This window comes from Carcharodon carcharias, chromosome 32 (assembly GCF_017639515.1).
Source record: "Carcharodon carcharias isolate sCarCar2 chromosome 32, sCarCar2.pri, whole genome shotgun sequence".
Classification (NCBI taxonomy): domain Eukaryota; kingdom Metazoa; phylum Chordata; class Chondrichthyes; order Lamniformes; family Lamnidae; genus Carcharodon; species Carcharodon carcharias.
In genome coordinates, this window is record NC_054498.1 from 12,591,055 (window position 1) to 12,616,936 (window position 25,882).

General features: G+C 42.9%; 1 protein-coding gene across 28 annotated transcripts in view; it reads left to right on the forward strand.

Annotated features, from left to right (window-relative positions):
* Positions 1–7,902: 7,902 nt before the first annotated feature.
* The window catches only part of celf6 (CUGBP Elav-like family member 6), an 828,179-nt gene continuing 810,199 nt past the window's right edge, over positions 7,903–25,882 (forward strand). For 14 of the 28 annotated variants that reach the window (XM_041178343.1, XM_041178321.1, XM_041178335.1 and 11 more), the window contains exons 1-2: positions 7,903–8,140; positions 10,360–10,442. In XM_041178343.1, coding sequence (XP_041034277.1) covers positions 7,903–8,140; positions 10,360–10,442 — 321 coding nt within the window. The remainder of the gene's footprint in view (positions 8,141–10,359; positions 10,443–25,882) is intronic. The other 14 variants (XM_041178329.1, XM_041178328.1, XM_041178341.1 and 11 more) reach the window with 1 other exon arrangement.

Here is a 25,882-nt window from a genome sequence, read left to right on the forward strand (position 1 = left end):
GCCAGTGATCATCTTGTTGCTGCATCAAGCATAAACTCTAATGCATCCAGAGATCTGGCTTGTATCTATTCTCACACCATGCCCTGCACAACTTTGCCCAGTGAATCACTTGCAGAATGTACATATTAAAACCCATTAACGCTCTTGCTCCGCCATTTCTATTCAACCCTCTTCCACCCTGACCCTGATCCCCTCTTCATGCTCTGGATATGATGGGCCAAATGACCTCCTCCTGAGCTGTAAGGTTCTCTATGGCTCGATGGCCATCTGTGGCCAAGCTGTCAGTCACAACATCTCTCCATTCTCTCTAGAAATCTCCACGTTCCACCATCTTTCCTTCAGAATCTCTTTCAAAGCTACCTCTTTAATTGTTTGATCAGTTGCCTAAATTTGCCCCTGGTTTCTGCTCTATCAATCACTATCCGCTTAACATGTTTGTGCATTAGTATCTGTTGTACAATAGTTGTAGTGTCCCTATTGCTTTTGCAGCTGGATATTTTATCACAGACCAAAGGTTAAATTCGGCACCTTTCTGTCTTACATGCTTCACATTATGGCTCAGAGCGCTGTTGAATCCTTCGCTTCAAGGGGTATTTTTGTCTCCGTGTTTAGGGAAGCACTTCGCCAGGAGAAGCTCAAAGTAGAGGCAAAAGCAGAAAATGCTGGAAAAACTCAGCAGATCTGGCAGCATCTGTGCTGAGAGAGAAACAGAGTTAACGTTTCAAGTCTGTATGATTTCTTCAGAAGAAGAGGAGCCATACGGACTTAAAACATTAACTCTGTCTCTCTCTCCACAGATGCTGCCAGACCTGCTGAGTTTCTCCAGCATTTTCTGTCTTAAATCAACTAACAGGGTTAATTTGATTAGTTACTACTGCAAAAATAACACACATATAAAATGGTACACTCCTATTGTACATGAAAGATGTATAAAATAAATACATAAGATTTACTTGAGATTTATTATACTCTAAAGTCTTGAGACAAGTAAGCGCATCTACTTCCACTTCCATAACATCACCCGACTTCTGCCTCAGCTCACCTGCTGCTGAAAGCCTCATCCATGCCATTACTTCCTCTATTCCCATACATGCCTGTCTGGCCTCCCACATTCTACCCTCTGGAAAAACTCAGCAGGTCTGGCAGCATCTGTGGAGAGAGAAACAGTTAATGTTTCGAGTCCAATATGACTCTTCTTTGGAAGTTCTAAGTAACTCTGTTTATAAAGCTCTGCTGCTGCTGTGTCATGAGAAGCAGACTAGTCTTGTGAAACTGAAACTCCAACTTCCACAGTACAAACTTTTCCTTTTGCTTTTTATGAAGTTTTTCTTCTGTGTACAATACCCAACTCCAACAAATGAAAATTTGGCTAAGAAATTGGTAACTGTAGACTTCCCCATCCAATCTACCCATGTTCCACTACATTTCTCTACACGCAAGGCAACATGTGCTGTGACAATTTAACTTCTCGATTCTGCCCTGATAACCCATGTCCAGAATGGAGGGAGTGGCATGGGGAAGATTTCTCATAAAGTGTTGATTTCCTCAGTAATGTAGAATTTGTATTTTATGTAAATGTGTGGATGGATATATTAATATAGTGGGATGGCAGTGTCCTCTTTTGAGTCACTCAAGTGTGCCCCCTGGTGGTCTTGGTATGGGATAGAGACAACTGTAGAATGATTCAGTCACTGGTCAATTCTAAATTATCTCTAATCTCAGTCTTGGCAGTAGAACATAGGAAATAGGAGCAGGAGTAGGCCATTCTGCCCCTCAAGTCTGGTCTGCCATTCAACTAAATCATGTTTGATCTTTACCTCAATTCCATTTTTCTGCATCATCCCTATATCCCTTGCTTTCTTTAATAGCTAGGAAAATATATATCTCTGTCTTGAATATACTTGATGCCTGAGCCTCCACAGCACCCTGGGGTAGAAAATTCTAAAGATTCGCTCCCCTCTGAGTGAACAAATCCCTTCTCACCTCATACTACATGGCCTGCCTCTTATTCTGAGACTGTTCCCCCTGGTTCTAGACCCAGTCATGGGAAATATCCTTCCTGCATCACCCCTGCCAAACCCTGTAAGAATTTTGTCTATTTGAATGAGGCCACCTCTCATTCTTCTAAATTCTACAGTGTACAGACCCATTTTCCTCAATCTCTCCTCATTGGACAATCCTGCCATCCCAGGAACCAGCCTGGTGAACGTTCGCTGCACTCCCTCTATGGCGAGTATATCCTTCCTTAGCCTAAGGGACCAAAGCTGCACCCATTACTCCAGATGCAGTCTCACCAAGGGTCTGTGGGGGCTCTGAAGCAACATAAACATCCTGCAAGAAAGAAAATTGTGCTTTGCCTGTGGAGTGATATTGTCCTGATGAGTGCAAGATGAAAAGCTTCGACAACATGTGTCTTTATTCAGCAAGTTCTGTATTACCAAACAACTATTAAGAGTAAACAGACAGATTATCATATCGATAGCCCAATAAGTTTTCTAAGGAAAATGGCTGCTCTTCTAAGCATGAAAAGACCCTATACTATTTCATTGCTTTAGTATAATTCCTGGTATCCATAATCGGAATGATGGAACAGCCACGATGTTCCAGCAAACTCTGGAAGAGAGTTTCAAAATCCTCCCACCATTTTGCACCCAGAAGTGTTTCCTAATTTCACCCTTGAAAGGACTGGCTCTAACTTCTTTGACTATGTTCCCCTCGTCCTAGTCTCCCCGATCAGCTGAAATAGTTTCTCTCCATCTACCCTAGCTGTTCCCCTTGAAAATGTCAATCAAATCCTCTCCCAATCTTCTAAACTCCAGGGAATACAATCCCAGTTTGTGCAATCCCTCCTCCTTCAGAGTGTGGGTATCATTCTGGTAAACATACACTGCACTCCCTCAGGGGCCAGTATATCTATTCCTCAGGTGTGGTGTCCAGAACTGCTATCAGTACTCCAAGTCTAAGCAGTACTTTGTATAGTTGGAATATGATTTCTACATCTAGACATAAAGGACAGCATTCCATTAGCCTTTCTGATTATTTTCTGTACCTATTCATGATGCTTTAATGATCTATGAGCCTGGACTCCCATGTCTTTGAACCTCCTCTGTTTCTAGTTTATAATCCAATTGGCTATATTATTCAAGGGCCAGTTGAGGGGCAGTTTGTCAGCAGCGATATGGTTGGTTTCATTGCCAGTACACTTGCAATTGTTTAAAGCTCCTTTCCATTGGGAGACAGAAACCTTCCAGATAGCAGACACCGACATAAAGCATTGTAACTTTTTGCTAACCCCTACCCAAGTGCATCAGAGCAGTGTGATGATCAGAGCTATAAAGTTCAGCAGGTGTAAAATGTCTGGGTGCTACGCAATCTTACAGAACAGGAGGAGGCTATTCAATCTGTTCCAAGTTTTAAGTAAAAATACTGTACTCTTGTTCTGATGCTGACACAATCGAATATTGTATTTACACTTCAGTCATTTTTGGATGTGAAATTCTTTGAATCCAGATGGAAATCTTCTTATTTGCAAGAAGTTAGGATCCAGAAATGAAAATAATCCCATCATACCCGAACCTGGTCTTATTTGCATATCACTATCATCAGAGTTACAGCCCAGTTTCCCTGTTTATAACACCTACACCCAAAAGACTGCCATGTTGCTCAACCCTCAATAAAGCTTCATTCGTTCAGCAATGATGGCATCATGATGGGATAGACACTCTCTGTGCTTCGCAAAGTGCTTGTGCCATTTATTTTGGCTTTTACTGGAGCAAGGGAGATTTGTGCTGTTGGAATCATGGTTGATATTCAAACTCTCTTGGCCTGTGAGTGTGAACGGGAATGGACATCTTACAAGAGTTGCAGGAAGTGGTTTAACTCTCTCTCTCTCTGACACTCTGACTCTCTTTCTTTTTTTCTGTCAATCTCATTCACTGTCCCCTCTCTGCCTGTCTCTACCATTCTCTCTCACCATCTCTATCACCCTCTCTCTCTCTCTCACCCTGTGTCCCTATCATTATCTCTGTCTGTGTGTCACTCTCTCTGTCACTCTGTCTCTCTTTGCCTCTGTCAATCTCATTCTCTGCCTCCCTCTCCCTGTCTCTATCACTCTCTCTCTCTCTCCCTCTGTCCCTATCATTATCTCTCTCTCTCCCAATCTCTATCACTCTCTCTCTTCCCCTCTGGCTCTATCATCATCTCTCTAACTCTGGCTCTCTGTTTCTCTTTATTTCTTTTGCTCTCATCCTCTGTTTCTCTCTCTTTTTCTTGATCACTCCCTTTCTCTCTCCTTGTCTCCATCATTACCTTTGCCTTTCTCTCTGTCATTCACTCTTTCTCTCTCCCAATGTGTGTTTCACACATGCATTTTCCCTTCTGGGAGGGGAATTCAATCTGGAGAATGCTCTGTTTCAGGGGAAATGGAGGAGGAGACCGTTGACTAAGATGTTGGGCAATGAAAGTGAGAGTAACTTGCAAGCAGTTGGTGGGGTCCCTCACCACTTCACTCCTTGGAGCAGGGTCAACGGAAATGACACGGAGTAAGTTAGAAGATGAGACAAAAAAATTTTGTCTGGCAATTAGTGGAACTTTGCAGTATACTGTTGGGGACCAAACACAAGAGTTCCTAAGACACACAGTGATCCAGCAAGGAGTGGATTAAGGAAGGGGCTTGCTCATTTTGTACATGTGGCTTAAGCCCCATCTACACACACTGGATTACAGTAGAGAGATAGGGTGCCTGTGTGTGTGTACATGTGTGTGTGTGTGTGAATGTAAGGGGTGAGGTGGGGATGGGTCACTGTGAGATAGGGTGCCTGTCTGTGTGTGTGTATATGTGTGTGTGTGTGTGTGTGTGTGTGTGTGTATGTAGGGGTTGAGGTGGGGAAGGGACACTGTGAGATAGGGTGCTTGTCTGTGTGTGTGTATATGTGTGCGTGTGTGTGTGTGTGTGTATGTAAGGAGTGAGGTGGGGAAGGGTCACTGTGAGATAGGGTGCCTGTGTGTGTGTACGTGTGTGTGTGTGTAAATGTGTGTGTGTGTGTGTGTGTGTGTGTGTGTGTAGGGGGTGAGGTGGGGAAGGGTCACTGTGAGATAGGGTGTCTGTCTGTGTGTGTGTATATATGTGTGTGTGTGTAGGGGGTGAGGTGGGGAAGGGTCACTGTGAGATAGGGTGCCTGTCTGTGTGTGTATATGTGTGTGTGTGTGTGTGTGTGTGTGTGTGTATGTAGGGGGTGAGCTGGGGGAGGGTCACTGTGAGACAGGGTGCCTGTCTGTGTGTGGGTATATGTGTGTGTTTGTGTGCGTCTGTAGAGGGTGAGGTGGGGAAGGGTCACTGTGAGATAGGGTGTCTGTCTGTGTGTGTGTATATATGTGTGTGTGTGTGTAGGGGGTGAGGTGGGGAAGGGTCACTGTGAGATAGGATGGCTGTCTGTGTGTGTATATATATATATATATGTGTGTGTGTGTGTGTATGTAGGGGGTGAGGTGGAGAAGGGTCACTGTGACATAGGGTGCCTGTGTGTGTGTATAGGTGTGTGTGTGTGTGTGTATATGTGTGTATATATCTGTGTGTGTGTGTGTGTGTAGGGGGTGAGGTGGGGAAGGGTCACTGTGAGATAGGGTATCTGTCTGTGTGTATGTATATGTGTGTGTGTGTGTGTATGTGTAGGGGGTGAGGTGGGGAAGGGTCACTGTGAGATAGGGTATCTGTCTGTGTGTATGTATATGTGTGTGTGTGTGTGTGTGTGTGTGTAGGGGGTGAGGTGGGGAAGGGCCACTGTGAGATAGAGTGCCCTGTCTGTGTGTGTGTATATGTGTGCGTGTGTGTGTTTGTATGTGTGTGTGTGTATATGTAGGGGGTGAGGTGAGGAAGGGTTACTGTGAGATAGGGTGCCTGTCTGTGTGTGTGTATATGTATGTGTGTGTGTGTGTGTGTGTGTGTGTGTATATAGGGGGTGAGGTGGGGAAGGGTCACTGTGAGATAGGGTGCCTGTCTGTGTGTGTATATGTGTGTGTGTGTGTGTATGTAGTGGGTGAGGTGGGGAAGGGTCGCTGTGAGATAGGTTGCCTGTCTGTGTGTGTGTATATGTGTGTGTGTGTGTGTGTGTGTGTGTATGTAGAGGGTGACGTGGGGAAGGGTCACTGTGAGATAGGGTGCCTGCCTGTGTGTGTGTGTATATGTGTGTGTGTGTGTGCATATATAGGGGGTGAGGTGGGGAAGGGTCACTGTGAGATAGGGTGCCTGTGTGTGTGTGTGTGTGTGTATATGTGTGTGTTTGTGTGCGTGTGTAGGGGGTGAGGTGGGGAAGGGTCACTGTGAGATAGGGTGCCTGTCTGTGTGTGTGTATATGTGTGTATATATGTGTGTGTGTGTGTAGGGGGTGAGGTGGGGAAGGGTCACTGTGAGATAGGATGCCTGTCTGTGTGTGTGTATATGTGTGTGTTTGTGTGTGTGTGTAGGGGGTGAGGTGGGGAAGGGTCACTGTGAGATAGGGTGCCTGTCTGTGTGTGTGTATATGTGTGTGTGTGTGTATATAGGGGGTGAGGTGGGGAAGGGTCACTGTGAGATAGGGTGCCTGTCTGTCTGTGTGTGTATATGTGTGTGTTTGTGTGTGTGTGTGTAGGGGGTGAGGTGGGGAAGGGTCACTGTGAGATAGGGTGCCTGTCTGTGTGTGTGTGTATATGTGTGTGTGTGTAAATTTGTGTTTGTGCATGTGTGTGTAGGGGGTGAGGTGGGGAAGGGTCACTGTGAAATAGGGTGCCTGTCTGTGTGTGTGTGTGTGTATGTGTGTGTGTGTGTGTGTGTGTGTAGGGGGTGAGGTGGGGAAAGGTCACTGTGAGATAGGGTGCCTGTCTGTGTGTGTGTATATGTGTGCGTGTGTGTGTGTGTGTGTGTGTAGGGGGTGAGGTGGGGAAGGGTCACTGTGAGATAGGGTGCCTGTCTGTGTGTGTGTATATGTGTGCGTGTGTGTGTGTGTGTGTGTGTAGGGCGTGAGGTGGGGAAGGGTCACTGTGAGATAGGGTGCCTGTGTGTATGTATATGTGTGTTTGTGTGTGTGTGTGTGTGTAGGGGGGTGAGGTGGGGAAGGGTCACTGTGAGATAGGGTGCCTGTCTGTGTGTGTGTATATGTGTGTATCTGTGTGTGTGTGTATATGTGTGTGTCTGTGTGTGTGTGTGTGTGTGTAGGGGGTGAGGTGGGGAAGGGTCACTGTGAGATAGGGTGCCCTATCTGTGTGTGTGTATATGTGTGTGTGTGTGTGTGTGTTTGTGTGTGTGTATATATGTGTGTCTCTGTCTGTGTGTGTGTATATGTGTGTGTCTGTGTGTGTGTGTATATGTGTGTGTTTGTGTGTGTGTGTGTGTGTGTAGGGCGTGAGGTGAGGAAGTGTCACTGTGAGATAGGGTGCCTGTGTGTGTGTATATGTGTGTGTTTGTGTGTGTGTGTGTGTGTGTGTGTGTGTAGGGGGTGAGGTGGGGAAGGGTCACTGTGAGATATGGTGCCTGTCTGTGTGTGTGTATATGTGTGTCTCTGTCTGTGTGTGTGTATATGTGTGTGTCTGTGTGTGTGTATATGTGTGTGTTTGTGTGTGTGTGTGTGTGTGCGGGGGGTGAGGTGGGGAAGGGTCACTGTGAGATAGGGTGCCTGTGTGTGTGTATATGTGTGTGTTTGTGTGTGTGTGTGTGTATATGTGTGTGTTTGTGTGTGTGTGTGTGTGTGTAGGGGGTGAGATGGGGAAGTGTCACTGTGCCTTTAAGGCTCCAGAGCGTGTGTGAATCCAGCCACATTTGTTTCAGCACCAACCAGGCAACCCTGACGTCAGGACTTGCAGAGTCTCCTAGTTAGAGGCTGACGTGAGCGACCAGTGAGAGAGAGCGAGAGAGAGAGACAGCGCTTGAAGATGGCCACTGTAACCAACGGAGTGCAGCTAGACAACAGCAGCAGCAGCAGCCGGATGAACGGCTTGAGCCACAGCAGTCAGAACACCATCCCAATGAAAGACCACGACGCCATCAAACTCTTCATCGGCCAAATCCCCCGCAATTTGGAGGAGAAGGACCTAAAGCCGCTGTTCGAGGAATTTGGGAAGATCTATGAACTGACTGTGCTGAAGGATCGCTTCACCGGTATGCACAAAGGTCTGTGCCTCTCAGTCTTCATTCTTCTGTACAATGTGGATGGTGATATGAAGACACCCCGGAGCAGTGTGTGTGTGTGTGTGTGTGTTTGTGCGTGGATGTGTTTTAATATATAATAGAAAAGAGAGCGAGGTTGACTTTTTTTTTTCCTGGGTTTCCCATCTGTTACAAATATCCGGCCAGTTTTTTCTTGCTCCTGTCACTCCTTGCCCGTTACTTTTTCCTGACCCGTCATTAAAGTTTCCTGAAAATTTGCAAACACCCATTTGCAGCTCCTCTCCAGAGCGGACTCTCTCTCTCTCTCTCCCTCTCTGCCCCCAATAAGACACTTGTTCGGTGTTTGTACAGCTGAACCGTTCCTGTTGTGATTTTGATGGCTATCATTTGACGGGTTTTTGTTTCCTGTGCTTCATTGCATGCAAAACCGAAATGATCCTTTTTAGTCCTCGACAGTCAAAGTTTAATTTATTTTTTTTTGGTTTGTAATTTTGTGCAAAGCGGCGCGGCACTTTCCCCATCTCCTCAACCAGCATTTCTTTTGTACAGGAAACCTAAATTTGCAACAAAAAAAGCATCCTGTATTTAAAACTGATCCGTAAAGTTGGTTAATCCAGGTACAGGAATTAAAAAGTGCATTAGAGTCAATTTCGGTCATTTAAACCGTGATAAAGTTTCGCGAATTTTACAAACTCGATCTTAGCTAATGGTCCAGTTTAAATGTATGGGGATTGACACCACTCTCCTGTCAGTTTGACACTTGTCCGATCTGTCACTTCAGCTTGGACTGTTTTTTTTATATATATATGTGTTTTACTTTGAATTCTGAATGATGTTGGAGCTAACAGAATCCAGGAGGACAGATGCCACCAGTTTGAACCAAGTGTGGCAAATTGCCTATTAACGATATGGATTGATTCACAGTTACTTAGTTCTGTTGCGGTAAATCGTATTGACCCCCAAGTTAAGTTGCATAATTTCGACCCAAATCGAAGAATGTTTTGTGGATTTTGTGGGGTTCTACATTTACTTCTTTTTTTTCTGCTTTGTGCCTGACAGTTTCTCTGTAGACTTGAGCTTTTTACCAAAGGCTGAATTCACTGACTAGAGATAACATTGCAGGCAAGCTACTGATAACAAAAATATTGTCAATTAATATAATCATTCGCATGCATTGGCTGACCTTAGCTTGTGTTAAATTGTCAATGGGATGTAGATCTTAATGGAAATGTGTTCTCCTTCATTGGCTTTTGGAGTTCATGTAACAGAAGCTGTCAATAACTTTAGCTCGGACAATAAACTGTGGACATTAATGTATACCCATTTATAGTCAAATCTTATTAACACCGATGCTGATGAGGCACATACCTGACTGGCAAACGATTGCTTTGTTCACATTCTGTAAAGAGAATTGTTGATGGATCTTAAACACCCATGATAAGCAGCCAAACTATTGACATCTGTTGCAATACATGTTAATAAGATGTGTTCACATTATAGTGTAGCGTTGAGTTTCTGGGAGTCCTCTTAAGAATTAACTGCTTGGAGTGTCTGAATTATTTTTCTTAACTGGGCTGTTGACAGCAGCAAGCAGTAGCTTGGCGAGTCTTCGAGCAGTGCCTGTCTTTGCAGCAAAATAATCTTTACTCAAAGCTCCCTTGCATTAATTGTCACTTGAATATGCAGGTTGCAGACCAGGAATGCTGCTGCCCACAGTGGGTGATGCAATGATATTAAAGAATTTGTGCTAAGTTAATGCATTGAGAGTAGAAACTGCCGACCACAAATCAGGTCTGTGCTCATGAAGATGCTGTTGTACGTAACTCGAAGCAGTTAGAATATACATTCTCCGTCCAAGCAAATGCTCCTTTTATTTTAAGTGTGACATTGAGCAGGTAGATCTAGTTCAATGATTTGGCTTAAAAGTTTCGATTAGCTGTTTAGTCAAACTTGTCAAAAATAAGAAGCTGCCTGTAACTGAGCTTGTTTGGCAAAGCAGAGCATTTTCTGCACTTTGCCTACTTCATCTCTGAGCCTGGATTTAATTTGAATGGGGAAGCTGCTCGGGGTGGGGAGGGAGGTAAAATTGGCTGCCTGGGAAAGGCAGCTGTGTAGTGAACATGAGCAATGAGGCAGATTTTCACTGTCTTATCTGCAGCACTTAATGAAATGAACTCAGCAGCATTTGTGGTATAGAGTAACTTGCTCTGTTTTTAACATAGGTTGTGCCTTCCTCACATACTGTGCCAGAGACTCGGCTCTTAAAGCTCAGAGCGCCTTGCATGAGCAGAAGACATTACCAGGGGTAAGTAGATAATTTTTCTTTACCTACTGTATGAATGATCTGACCCTTTTCCTCCCCCCACCCCACTCCCACCTCAGTATTTTGCGAGATGCAGCGTGTTGGCAGTTCTAGTTTGTGAAAGCCCTTTTTAACAGTGGTGCACATGCAGAAGTGTACCAGTTGCTTCAGCAACAGAGCAGAAGAGAAGGGCTTCTTTTCATGTATTCCCCCCATAAAATAACGTGTCAATCTGTCTTGTCAGCTGCAGAACTTGACATTGCAGCAGACAAGATCGCTGCAAGATTCCACGGACATAGTACAAATGCTCGCTAAAGGGAGGAAAGAAATTCATTGAGAAACTGTGCGCTGCTGCTCTCAATTTTTGAAATGAGATCTGCCTATCCCACGGAACAAACTGCTTGTGTAAAGCCGCGTGAGGCTGGCATGATACCTGTGTCTTATTTCCAACATTTTAGATCTCTCTGTCCCTTGACATGTTTTCTATTTTGGCGCTTAACGATCATTTTTTAAATGTGTGCAATGAGCTTGGGATTACATGCAGTTGTGTCGAGATTTTTTTTGCACTTTTGTTGATGGTGGTCTGCATTGCTGGGTTTTGCGTAGCTGAGCCTACTCCCCTCTGAGCTGCCATGGGCTGCATTAAATTTTTTTTAGATGCGTCATGCTGCAGTATTTGCATTGTTGTTCAAGACACAAATATGAGCTGATAAGGGGAATGAATATAACAGGCTTTGTTAGGAGAAGAGAACCCTTCATGAGGAAGGGAAAATAATAATCTGGAGATGAGTTCTGCAAATTCCACTTGACGCTTGCCATTTTGACCAAGGGACATTGTCAAGGCATTACTGTATCATTCACGTTTATTATTGCTATCTGTAATCCTGTGTCCAAATACTTAGAGCAGTCAGTGAAAAATATTGTTGCCATGCTTGTTGCATTCTTGACTATTTATGGGGGGCAAAATAGGGGCAGCTGTTTCAGTGTAAACATTGTTTTGCTTAATTAAAAGCAGTTCAGATGGCAACAGTGACAGTGGGGACCTTCTAACCTGGCGTGAGATTATGTTACTAAAGTTGGTGCAGCTGTGAAATGGTTGCAACGTTTGGGACTAAAAAAAAATGATGTTCTCCCCTGAGTGAGAAATTTACTCTCTCGCTCAGACATGTGGGCCACACTTGACATTTATCTCCACTGCTTAATTTCAAGGTAGTTAGATGAGACCCGCCTCCCGGTGACATTGGTGTCTTTTACAGCCTTGACATTCTATTCAGAACTACCGTTTGGTTAGTTGCCTTGTCCATCATGCAGTGTTCCAATAATGCGTCTTTGACAGTTGGGAGCAGGGAGCTGTCCAGCATTGCAGCCCTGTGACGAGGAGGTAGATTTTTAAGCAAATATATTTTGCGTGTGTATCTATGTGTGTGTGTGTGTGTATGTGTTGTTGCCTCGCCAGAGTTGGTATTCAAGATAAAAGAAGGCACATGCGAATCTGAGAGTCTTGGCGAACGAGAGCTACAGTTTGATGCGATTAACATCATATTAAACGATCTATTTCCGAACATGTTTTCTCCCAAAGCCACTGGGCGCAGTTACTCATAACGGAAGCTGCTTGTTGCTAAACTGCAGCCGGCACTCGCACTTTCCACCAAGATTGACTGAGGAAACTCTAGCTTTTGACTGTAGGGGCTGGGAAATTTTTATTATGTAAACACTGCATAACGTTTGAGTGCTCTTCAGGGCTCTGCCTATCTGTACGGATGCTGATATCTCCCATCGAAAGTTATGAATATTTATTGCTTCGGGAAAAAAAAAATCAGGGAAGATTTTTAGTCAGTGTCTGAACATCGATGTTAGGCGGGGGGGGGGGGGGGGGGGGGGGTGTATGTGCGGGAGAGGAGGGGCTCTTCACCGCCTTTAGCAGCTTGTTGATTCTACAATGTCATTCCCATTCCAGTATTGTTCCACTGTTTTCTTCTAACCCCATTGGGAAATGCTGTATAAATAGCACTTCCAATTTATGACTGCAAATATTTTATCTCCTGATTTGCCTTTAAAAACACTTAGTTTCGGGTGTAAAACTGTTATTATTAGCAGCCTGGTTGTTAAAATAGAATGCCTTGTGTTTCAGAGAATGTGCTTTTTTGCCCCCTCTGTTGTTCTTCTCAAAATATAAAATTACATTCCTGTCCTTACAGGAGCAGTTAATAAATCATTAACCAGTCCCCTATGAGGTTTACACCTTAAAAAGGAATTGAACAATTAATTCAGTGCGGCATTCGCTATTTATTGAGTGACACTAAGGTATCCTGTGAAATTGTCCTTGGGACAATAGGAAAGTTTTGACGGTGAGGAATTTCACCATGGTGCATTTAAAATTAAATGTTCTGGAACCTGTTAATTACCATTACTTTTTAAAATTTTCCTCCATTTTGTTAATTATTGTGATTGAGAACAGGAGCATGAAAATTAAACACATTCAGGGTTAAACTTTTCTGGGTTTCTTTTTGGTATGAACCTCAAAGGATGATTTTTCATGCACTTTTGGGTGTAGGATTTCAAAGCTGCCATTGTGTTTTCTGCAGTTTTCTATCACTTTGGAATCCTACAGAGGCATGCAGTCGAAATTGGATAAGTAACTTTGAAATGGGGATCCCTGCTGAGGAAATTTGGGACCTGCCTTGTGGCTACTGGAACTGTCTCACCTCCCAGCTCTTGGAGTTTGGGACATTTCTGCAGTTGCATTTCCACTCCCAGTTTGAGAAGCCACCATTTAGCATTATTTGCCATCCACTTGCCCCTTTAGTTGCTTAACTCCCAACCCCGTCAACCAAGGGAACAGAGTGGTGGATTTCTTTAGACATTCAGAAGGGGGGCCGATTACAGCGCAGTTGTAATCAGTACTGCCTGCATTTCCTCTCATTACTAAAGTACACTGCTGGTGGCCCAGCCCAGGAAATGGGGAATGTTCATCAGCAAGAGGGAGCCAACAACAACAACAGTTTGCATTTACATAGTGCATATAATGTAAAACATCCCAAGGCACTTCACAAGCAACACAATCACACAAAAATTGGCATGAGCTAAAGAAAGAGATGTTAGGAGTGGGGACCAAAAATTGGTCAAAGACTAAGAATGTCTTTAAGAAGAGAGAGAGGGGAAGGGGTGCGAGAACTGGGTACAGCTACCATTGGTGGGGAAATAGGTCAGGGATACAAGAGATGGAGGAATGCAGAGTTCCATCAGGGGATTAGGACTGGAGGAGATAAGTTCAAAGGTAACCCAAGGCTGTATAATACTATGAGTTAGGATGTAGTTTACCACTGAGAAAGCTTTTATTGAATGGCCTCTGTTCTAATATTTTGGATTTATTTATAGTATATGTTACTGATCACTGTGGGCAAAATTTGTGACTGGAGATAGTGGGTGGCAAGTGTATCTGTTGTTCTCTGGCACCTAGTGTCAACTCCAGGCTAGGTTGATGACATCTCTCCCTTACCATGATAACTATGTTCATCCTAAATGAGATGGGTGCTAACCGCTTTAACAAAGGTTTTAGCAGCTTAAATCCAGATTATGCTGTCTAGAATTGAATGCTATTTGGGGCTAAATTGCCCATCTGCTCTGAGGGAACACAAACATAAATGAATCAAGATTTACATTGGTAAAGTAGAATGCACTGTCCTGAGCTTGCAGTAAATGCACATTGTTAAGAGAACGTAGAGATCACTTTACCTTTTTGCCTGGTTCATGCTGATTATGACCAAGGATTATTTGATCCTGATACTAAGAACAAAAGGTAGGAAAATATTTGATTGGTTTTGAGACCAGTTATTACACTTTGTTTAACAAACTTTACTCCAAATGGAGAAAGGCAAAACTGAGGCTGCAACACCTCAATTTCCTTTTTGGCCTGGGTTGTATGCCCTTCAAATCTTGGGATTGGCACTAATCCACAACACCACACACACACACACACAAACACACACACACACACACACACACACACACACCAAATTCTTTATGTATAATTACATCTCTACTCAGTGTTGAACACATCCTATATCTGACCTGAGAGCACTGGGTACGAAAAATGTTTCATTCCCAGCACAAAAATTCCTTTTTACTAATTAAATAAATACATGTGACAATCCTTCTCCATTTGATATTCCATATGGATGAGAAGTGTTGCAGTAAGAATAACACTGTGTACTGAAAGTTTTCGTAGAAACATTAAAATGTATTTTTTAAAAAAACATATAGTTGCAAAGGGAAAATGAGAGATTTTCAATTCCATTGTGATCCATTTAGATGTATGACGCTTGAGTTAATATAACATTTTTGACCTCCACTCCCAGTTCCAAGCACCTGGCTTTATTTATTAATGAAAATCTCACTGATGTTTCTAACATATGGTTTGTTGCAAGCAGTGTTGTTGGATGAGCTTGACTTGAATATATTTTTCCAAAATGAATATTTCTTTTCCCTGTGCATTTGAACTAGAACCTACAATGAATGCACTTGGCAAGAAGGTTATTAAACTGTTTGACCACAATAAATCTGATTCTTGCACTGCCTTGGTACCAGACAGTAGGACATTGGTTTACCTTGTCTCTTAAATGTAGAAAACTCTACAGTGATGCCAGAAGTGATACTACTGATAGGAACATTTGCCCAGCATTTGTGGGTTTTAAAGAGTTACATGTGCTAATCTCTAGGGCAACTGCTGTATGTTAGTAGCAGTTGGAGTGTGAATGACTTGATGTGTATCTAACCACAGAAATAAGCCAATATTTTATTTTCCATTTCATCCTGCCCAGCATGAAAATTGGGCAACTTGTTCTTAAGCACTCCTTTGCTAAGATTCTTCTCTAACCAGCTATTCGAGTCACCTAAGAAGAATAGTTATAATCTTTCCCTTTGTTTCTACTCTTTGCTGTTACTTTACCCTCAATATATGCTCCACATCCAAGAAATGGTCCCACCATAGTGGAAGATACACCATGAGGAAAGTCTTGAGGCAGCAATGTGCTGATATGTTCCCTTGCATTGCTAGCTTTTATCATCGAGGTTTCCTCCCCTCCTCTTCTCCCTGAAGGTTCTGGCTCATCTTAGCACTACAGTTCCACTGGCACTGGCACTATAGTGGGGAGGTGATAGCATAATGGTAGTGTTGCTGGACTAGTAACCCAGAGACCCAGGGTAATGCTCTGAGGAGCCCATGTTTGAATCCTGCCATAGCAGATGGTGGAATCTGAATTTAATAATAAAAAAAAAATTGGAAATAAAAAAGTCTAACTATGACCATTGCTGTAAAAATCCATCAGGTCCACTGATGTCCTTTAGGGAAGGAAATCTGCCATCCTTACCTGGACTGGCCTACATGTGACTCCAGTCCCACAGCAATGTGGCTGACTCTTAAAAATGCCCTCTGAACAAGGGCAATTAGGGATGGGAAATAAATGCTGGCCTAGCCAGTGATGCCCACATCCCATAAACAGATCAAAAAAAACCTATCTCTCCTTGAGAATCCTTGTGTGAGCCTAGATCATGAGGGTCAATGATCAATGGTCATCAAAATGAGACCTGACCCCCCTCTCTGCATTTTCCAGGGTCACTGGGTAGCTATTAGGGAAAATCCTGGCTCATTTATTTTCTCTTTCTCCCTAACCTAGGAGCTATTGCATGCTCCTACCACAGTAGCAACCAAGACAACACAACACAGCTCTGGATAAACATGGCTTCTTCCCAGTCCCCATGGCTCAGTATCACACAAGGCAGTGGATGAGCTTTCATGCTGATAATCCGATTTCTCCAGCAATTGGCACATAATTGAATTTGTCTTCATAGGGCAGTCACAAAATGACAACTTGTAACGCCGTTACTGTTATAAAACATTCCAAAGCAATTCTCAGCAAATTAAAGAATAAAACATGGGACTGAGCCATGTAAGGGGATATTGGGGAAAATAACCCAAAGCTTATTCAAAGAGGTAGGTTTTAAGGAGTATCTTAAGGAGGAAAGAGAGGTTTAGAGATGATTCTAGAGCTTTGGCCTTGACAGCTAAAGGCTCGACCGCTAGTAATGGAGTGATTTAAAATGGGGGATGCTCAAGAGGCCAGAATTAGAGGAGTGCAGATGTCTCAGAGAGCTGTGGGGCTGGAGGAAATTAGAGATAGGGAGGAGCGAGGCCATGAAGGGATTTGAAATCAAGGTTGAGGATTTTACTATCAAGACATTACTTCACCAAGAGCCAATGCTGGTCAGTGAGCACAGTGGTGGTGGGGGGAAAGGGGTGGATGGGGGTTGTGGTGGGGGATGATGGATGACCATCCGAGTTGGGAGGTGGGTATTCAAGGTTTGGATAAGATCAAGTAAACCATCACCAGAGGGTAGAATAAAAGCAAGAATAGTGCGGATACTGGAGATCTGAAATAAAAAAAACAGCAAATGCTGGAAAAGCTCAGTGGGTCTGGTAGCATCTGTAGAGAGAGAGAGAAAGAGAGAGACAGAGTTAACGTTTTGAGTCCAATATGGTTCTGAAGAAGAGTCAGAACTTAATACACTAACTCTGTTTCTCTCTCCACAGGTGCTACCAGACCTGCTGAGTTTTTCCAGCATTTCCTGTTTTTAGTTCAGATTTCCAACACGTGCAGTATTTTGCTTTTATCTCATCAGTTGACTGATCCCTTACTTTGTGTCTTTTGTTTAGATACCTTTTTTTGTACTTTGAATCAAAGTTAAACTTCAGAATGCAATCAGTATTCGTACTGCAGAGCTTTGTACTTTTATACGAAGTCTGCTGGTATGACCTTTGCAGTATGACCTGTGTAAGTGTTATTAATTTGATCATAGTGCTTGCAAATACAGTGGTTTGATTGGTTGGTTGCTGTACATTTAATCTCTATCGAGGACATGTTGTGCCTCATACTTTAGCATGAGACGGTGTCCACTAATCACCCCTTCAGTGCAATATTGCCTGAGAGTTCTCGGTCATATTTTGGCTTGGGCTCAGTTTAAAGCTGTGACTCCTATTGTGGATATTGCAGGGAGCAGATATTTCTCTCATGTTTTCTCTTTTCCCCGTCTCTCCTTTTATTTCACTTTCAATTCCCTTTCTCCTCTTTTCTTCCTTCTCTCTTCCCTCCCTTCTTTTTTTCCCTTCTCTATCCTTTTTTTCTCATCTCTTACTCTTGTCCCTGTCATTCTCCCTTGTCTATTTGTTTTAACGCTATTCTCATTTGTCTTCTACATAATGTCTTGCATGCTTGCCCTTCACCATATAATGAAATCTAAACTCTGGCACTGTTGAGTTGTTCAGAAGCATTTGTTCCCAGAATCTTAAATCTATGTAACTCCTTACTCCTGCTCTGTTTCGCCTTCCTCCCTATAGCCTGAGGTTTCTAAAACTCAAGGTTGGTGACCTTGAATCCCTACTTCTTACTTCACCCCATTTTCTACCCAACCTGGGTGCTGTCTTGTACACACGGATTTTGGGTCTTCCCATTGGTTCTCCAATAAAACATAAAGGCCCGATCATGTAGTGAAGGCAAAAGGTAACAGTAAGAATGACGGACTGAAAATTAACAAAAACCTGTGCTGCATCCTTTACAAGGGAGTTAATGGCAACCCAACAGTTTACTCCAACACAATTTCTATCTTGTGTACACAGGACTACCTGCTAATTACATACTTTTTCAGTAATTATTGCTTCAGTGAGGATTGATTAAGTTACTTTCATATAGCTGGGTTCCCCATCTCTGCCATTTATCTGAATTGGATGAATACATGAAGCAGAACATGGAAATGTGTTCTCCTTGCTGTTTCATTTACACTAGTCTTGAGGGAAAACATAACTTCTGAGGGCAAAGTTCCTCCTGTCAATGTGAATACTCAAACATATCCCGAGTTCTGCTAAGATTATTTACGGGAATATTCACGCCACCACATTTACTACATCCTAGTGACTAGTTCAGTTACATTAGCCAGCAGACAGAGCTAGGAGCTCAGTACCTGGTTAGTTGGTCTCACCTAGGGTAACGGGAAAGAAGATGACTCTCTTTAATTAGGGAGAGGGGGGAAATTGACCAGGTTTCCTGCACCTGATCACTTTCCAGTGACCCTTCCCCTTCCCCTTCCCTCACTGAAATCTGCACATATGCTGTTCATACCAATTGAAGGGGCAGGATGAGTGACATTGACCTCACCTCCCCACCTATCCAGATTGGATGGTCTATTGCAACCCACCACACCCCCCCCACCCCCCGCTCCCATGCCCGACACAGCACAATTGGTGGGAGCCCAAGTGGCAAGTGTGTTGGCAATTCCTGGTGACTCCAGGCCAATCCTGGAGGGTTGGGAACCCTGCCTTTCAGGGACACTGATGCACCAGTCCTGCAAAGGGAACAAAAACCGAATTGATGAGCCTTAACCCAGTGCACGATTCAAAGGTTTTGTCTTACAAACAGAAAAATAGGTTTCCAATTCTAGGCAATTGTGGACAAATACAATACTTGAAGCAATGGCCCTCGACTTTCCTTCCCATTCACACTAACAATGATGTACTTAGAGCGCAACTCCCACTAATAATGATTTACACTGAATGGTGACCACTCTGCTGCAGTGTTTTATACTAAAGAATGTTCTTGCAACTTACACTAACCGGCTGTAATTGTGCATAAATTTCACTGAATGGCAGAGCAAAATTATAATGATTTTAACATAAATAGGGAGAAGTGATTTACAGGCTAGCTATTGTTGCTAATAGGCAGCAATTGCTAAGAGATGGTGAGATATGAGGTATGGGTAATAAACGTCCCTATCATTGGGGAAGGATGTCTCCAGAAAACCAATATGTTAACCACCTGAAATTCTGGACAACCTTCCATTCCTAACTGTTAAGAGTTTTGGTAGCAGAGACTATGATATTTGTAGGGTGTCAGTTAAATGTCCATTTCAGTAGATGAGACAGAGTGGTCTTTGCATTGTGAATGCCCCTCTCGTCTGCTTGCCAGGGAATTGAAGCAAGTTCATTGAGTGTGTGTGTGTGTTGTCTCTGTGTGTGTATTTATGTGTGTGTATGTGTGTGTGTGTGCATGTGTCTCTCTGTATCTGTGTGTGTCTGTGTGTGTGTGTGTGTGTGTGTGGTCTGTGTATGTGTGTGTGTGTCATCTCTGTGTGTGTGTGTGTGGCCTGTGTCCATGTGTGTACGTGTGTGTGTATGTCATCTCTGTGTCTGTATCTGTGTGTATGTGTGTGTGTGTGTGTATCGTCTCTGTGTGTGTGTCGTCTCTGTGTGTGTGTATATTTTTGTTAGTAATTTTAATACTCAGGTAAATTAACACAACCTTAAATGTTTACCTTGAAAATGTATTTTTTAAGGGAATTAATAATGAATGATTGGCAGGCTTGTGGACTGAAGTGTAAAAAAGAGTTTGCCTGCTTTTTTTATTTTTGTGTCAAGTTCTGCAGCATCTCACTTTTTTTCTTTAAACAAGTAACTACTTGTTATTAAATTGGAGTTGAGTGGGCACCACACTACTTCATCCAGAGCTGTAAAGGTTTCCATTAAGAGAACCGCCTTTAGTGATGGGTGAATAATAAATAGGTCTCAGGTAGCCAGAATCCAGAAATGATTATTAAATTGTAAAGACTGTCTGCTAGTTCTGGTACCTTGCTGTGCAGGTTAGATTTGAAGGAAGTAAGTTTGATTTGGATTAGTACAGCATTCTGTTTTATATTCATTCCGGTTTAAGAGAAAATTGTTCTCCCTCCCCCTTAAGCAGCCAGCAGATCAATTTTAGGGGGAGATTTCCTCTGTACAATTAGTTATGGTGATGATGTGTTACAGTTCACTCTGGGAGTCTAAGTTGCTATAGTAAATGCACTTTTCCATGCATGTTGTAGTCTGGAGCTATAGATAGTGATGGGAGAGGCTCCAATGTTCTTTCCATCACATGGCTGACCAGGCATCTCTCCTGCTCCTGCCACCTGCAATCGGAGTGTGTCAAAGGATTTACTCAAACCTGTTTGACTGCATTGCAAGCACACCCTCTTTGGCCATCAAGTATCTGGGGTGAGAATTGAACCTGGAGCTTCTGGCTCAGAAGCAAGGACAGTACCCAGTGCGCTGCAACATCTCCAAGCCCTGTACACAAGGATAAAATTGGCCTGGTTTAACAAAAAGATTCATTTTTCCTGATGTTTGTAATTGGTCCCACTTCATATATTGTTCTTATTTATGCATTGGTGAGGTGCTTGTCTCTCTGGATTACTGGGCTGCATTTTGACATGGGGATTTACAGAGAGCAAATACACTAGAGCACCTCCCGAATTTGCATAACTAAAGAGAAAGCTTACTCCTTCACGTTTTGATGGATCTTTGTGGTTCGGATAAGAGAGCTGGACTCCCTCTGTTGGTTGCATTCACGAAAGGTTGAAGTTACAATTAATGCTGCCCTTGCGCAAAATCAAAATACTGCAACTGCTAGGAATCTTCTCTTGTTCACATACAAGTGCCTACACACATCACATTTCCTTCTATTTTAATTTTATTTTTATTCGCGTTAAATCCCCTTAGGAGTAGAGGGAGAAATTTGGAGCTAGCATATTGGCCAAGAACAACACCGGTCATAACTTCTGCTCTTGAGGGCGCCCAGAGAGAGTCTGAATGAATGATTAGAAGGCTATCGACTTTAGAAACAAACAATAAATGCCTCCTTCGGTAGTCCTGTCATTATCTTTCCAAACCACAGCAGGGGAAAATCTTGTCTGTCATTGGAGAGTTCCATCGTCGCAAGCACGTTTTGAGAATTTATGGGACCAATTTGTTTAGCTAACTCTGGGAAATATTGATTTTTATTTAGGGGAATAATTAAATATTTATTTTCACTTTGTTAAGCTCTGGAGGTCAAAATCCACATAAAACCGTACAAGAAATCAATAGATTAGTTTGCGGGCCATAATATTTAATTTTGCTTTGATAAATATTTGTCCAGTCCTAGTTGCTGTTAACACTTGTAGAAATTTAACATTGTAAAAGGACAAATGATAAAGTTAAATGAACAGCTCAGTGGCATAAACAAAGGAAATGTTCACATCTTTCTGAGATTCTGCTACTGAGAGTGCTTTGCGTGTTTTTTTTTCTCTCCTCTCTTTCTGACTTAATTTTCACTCTGCAAAATATACGCTGGTACTTTTTTTTCAATCGACTGCTTTACCCATTCTTTACTGTCAACCACTAGGGATTTTGAATTGATGATGTTATCTGTCTGTGCTAGCAACAAATAGCTTTAGGGGTGTTTCAATGGCTATACTTACCTTGGAGACAATTGCACGAGTTGTTCTTTTTGAAGAGTTTTGCTTTCTCAGAACTCACAGATTGATTTGCAAACATGTCATTATCAACACAAATGAGGAGAATCCAGGACCTTAAAAATAAAACTCTGGGAAATCACAAGATCTATATATGTTGATCATTCAACTGAAATGTGTGAAGTAATTCCAGAATAGAAAAGCAAAGGTAACAGAGTCTGTATTTTTTCCTCTGGATTTTAATTAGTGTGGCCCAGTGGGTAGTAGCATCACCTTTGAGTCAGAAGGTTGCATGTTCCTGTTCCACTCCGGAGACTTGAACATAAAATCCAGGCTGACACTCTAGTGCACTGTCTTTCAGATGAGACGTTAAACCAGGACTCTGCCTGGACCCCTCGGCTGTATGTTAAAGACCCTTTCGAAGAAGAACAGGGGAGTTCTCCCTGGTATCCTGGCCAATATTTATCCCTTAACCAGCACCCAAAATAGATTATCTGGTCATTATCACATTGCTGTCTGTGGGAGCTTGCTTTGTGCAAATTGGCTGCCGCATTTCCATTACATTATTAAAGTGAATAAAATTCAAGACTAATCATTGGCTACAAAGCACTTTGGGATGTCCTGAAAGGCACCGTGTGAATATAGGTCTTTTAGTGGTGCTTTGAAGATGCTGATTCACTGCTAAGCTGCAATTCCGTCCTGTATCTCATCTGATATGTGATCTTTTGACTGGGTGTGTTAGCAATCTACTTGACTACAGTGAAAGAAAGAAAGGACTTGGTAGAGGAGCCATCATCCCCAGGCCTAACCTTTGTCTTTGTTCAATACACATACCATGCTGCAGGGGCCATGAGATAGCAATTCGGATCAGGAACTCTCAGGCTGAATCTTCGGATCCATACTGTTGTATATTTTATATCTCGGATCAGATATGATGCTAGTTTCTATGTGTGCAGGAACTTTATTTCCAGTGCTTTAAAATGTCTGCTCCATGCTTCAGCTCCAGATTCCAGGTCATTCTACAGCTTTGTTTACTTTTCTTCTGAGTCCACACGCAGGCTTAATTAGTCAAACACAATGAGCATCAATAGTGAACAGATTCTCATAATCAAACACAAAACAATTGAACATTGCACATAACTAAGGTTGCTGACAAGGGTTGAACTTATTCCCAGAAGTTTCATCTGATCTGCTACCTCCATCTATCCTGGTGCTATATGCTTCCCGTTGATTGCCTGGTGCCTACATATTTGCAGCTCAGGCCAATTGGAAAGCAAACAGGGTCTTAATTACCCAACTGGATGGTGTTCGACAATTCAAACCAACCAGTCTTCATCTTTAATATTTTTATGGTTAATGAATATTCAAAGAAAATGGGAACATTTATTCTCCCAGTGATTTTTCTCCTGGGCTGCTTGTAGCAGTGTCCTGGTGATTAATCTTTTAATTCTCAGAGACTCCAAGACAATCCTAGAGGTTTGGTAACCCTATCTACACCCCAGAGCCATTGGGGCTAATTATAACTCTCAGATTGCCACCCCAGCTAACTGAGCATATCAGGCAATACACCTGAGACCTTTCTAGTCTATATGGATCTGTGCCATATTTGCTAGTGATGAATAGTGTATGCAGGAAAATTAATTAAAATTAATTTTTAAACTCATAATTCTTATATCACACAAGCAAAATTCACTTCATAAGTTCTATTAGAAAAACTCAATAATGCAAGTTGGGCATGTGAAGTATGAACTTTCAAGGTGTTGCCTGAAAGTTATTTACTGGGGGATAATCAACACATGGAACAATTGGGTAAATAAGACATGCGCAAGGAGAGGGTTTCATCTCAACCTTACTTGGTCAGAGAGATTGACTATCCGGCTTTTTCCTTGAAGGAGAATTCAATTATTAAACCCTTAAAACAAGTTAACCGCACACGAGGCTTCAGTTATTGAAATCTTTGCCCTCACTTTTTCCTCTGATCCTAGTTGATCTCAATCTCTAAAGCTGCCTGGAGCAAGCCTGACTCCTTCTTTTCTGCCAAATAGTAATTTTCTTCTCAATGACTGAATACTCCTATAAATGTGTCTGACAAGTGATGTTTCTCTCGACTCCAATATCTATCTTTCTGTTGCTTTTCCTTTCTCTCTTTCTTTTTCCTTTCTCTTCCTCTTTTCTTTCTTTTTTCTCTACCTCTTCTTCTGTTTCTTTCTTTTCTTTCTTATTTCTCCTTTTTCCCTCCCCTCTTTTTCTTTTCCCCCTTCCCCTATCCTTCTACCCTCCTCCCCATCCCCTCTTCCCCTTTCCCCCTCTTTCCACCATCTTGTTTGCCCCTTTGTTCTCCCCCCCTTGTTCTCCCCTCTTTGTCCTCCCCTCTCTTGTTTCCCCCCTCTTGTCCCCTCATTTCTTGTCCTCTCCCTCTTGTTTCCCCCCCTTGTTCCTCCCCCTCTTGTTCCCCTCATCTTGCTCCCCCTCATCTTGTTTCCCCCTCTTGTTCCTCCCCTCTTGTTCCCCCTCTCTTGATCCCCCCCTCTTGTTCTGCCCTACTTGTTCCCTCCTCTTGTTCCTCCCCCTCTTGTTCCTCCCCATCTAATTCCCCTTTACCTTGCCCCTCTCATCTTGTTCCCCCCACCTTGTTCCCCCCTCTTGTTTCTCCGTGTTTTGTTTGCCCTTCTCTTGTTTCTCCTTCTTGTTCTCCCTCCCCCCCCCTTGTCCTTCCCCACCCTCCCTCTCTTTTTTGAAAGTCTTTTTAATCTTCAGTAATGGCATCAAACAGCTTTCATTTGATTAGCACCTTTAAGACCAAAACATATCACTTGGACTAAAGAAAAGTCCTTCTTCGTCCTGCATCTCTGCTGTCAGTGCTGAATCTTGTTGCATTGTCTTGGACTCATTCATTCACAATATCTCAACACTATGCAACACTTTGCGTCCCTTAGTACTCCTCTCCTCCTGCATTCTACCACACTTTAAATCCCAGACACTGTCACCTAATCAATCAACCCTAATTCACTTTATCTCTGCAGCCTCATTCATTCTTAGTAATGTCCCCCATGATGGGACTTGCTTGGCTCTTATAGAATAAACTTTAAAATCCTGATAATTAATAAAAGGCTGGTGTTCAAAGCTTCCAAATTATGAATCAATACTACATGTGTTATTGCATGAGTCTCCCTGTGTTTTTTGTATATGGGGATCTGAGATCTGACATGACCAGTAGGCTGGTATTCCGCAGAGAATCAGAGAAATGTAGATTTGACAATAAATGTGCATTTGAGATTTTGAACCGTTTGAACAGTACCATTTCAATGAGCACCACATCACTTATTAGAATTTGAAAAGTTAGCAGTAAGTAATTCAGGTTTAGGATTTGCTTTGAAATGTATGTATGGCTCCAAAGGCCTTACAAGACCTGAATTTCTATTTTTTGTTTGCATAGTGGAGATGCATCTCTGTGCTACATCCCCTCTCTCATTTGGCATTATGGCGTATAATAATATCCTTCTGCAATGTAGAAAATGGACTGTAACCCATTTGAGGCAGCATTTTAAAATCTCTGTCTTCACGCAGTATATCCCGGCTGCTGGTTCTGCTTGTTTATCCTTTGTGTGTGAGTTCCGTCCTTTTTTTTTAATTTGTCTTTTTGCTTTTCCTTCTCTGTTAATCCTGCCCTGCATCAAAGACCATTTCCAGCATTCCCAATAGCATAGTGGTGAAAGCATAGCCAAGTTGTGCTGCAGAGCTGTCCAGCTAAAACAGTGTTGTTCAGTCGGATTTTGACACTCGCCAAATTTGTGGCGATCGGGTCACCATTTTTGTCTCGTAACACAAAATATATGCAAGGGATTGGGGTGGGGGGGCGGGGGCGGTTGGGGGTGGGGGTAGGTGTGGGGGGGTGGGGTGCAGGAGTGAATCTTGTAACCATCTCCCAGAGAGGACTGGAGGCTGAGAGACAGGGCTGATGGCGAGCAACAGTGCACTGCACTGTGACAGCAGCTTTGCCAATGAATATTTTCAGGAGCTGCAGCAAATCACTGCACAGCATCCAGTTGCGGTCTAGGAACTAAAATATTTCAACACGCTTTCACTTCCTTCAATGGGGGCTCTCTTTACCATTCCTTAAAGGAGCCAGG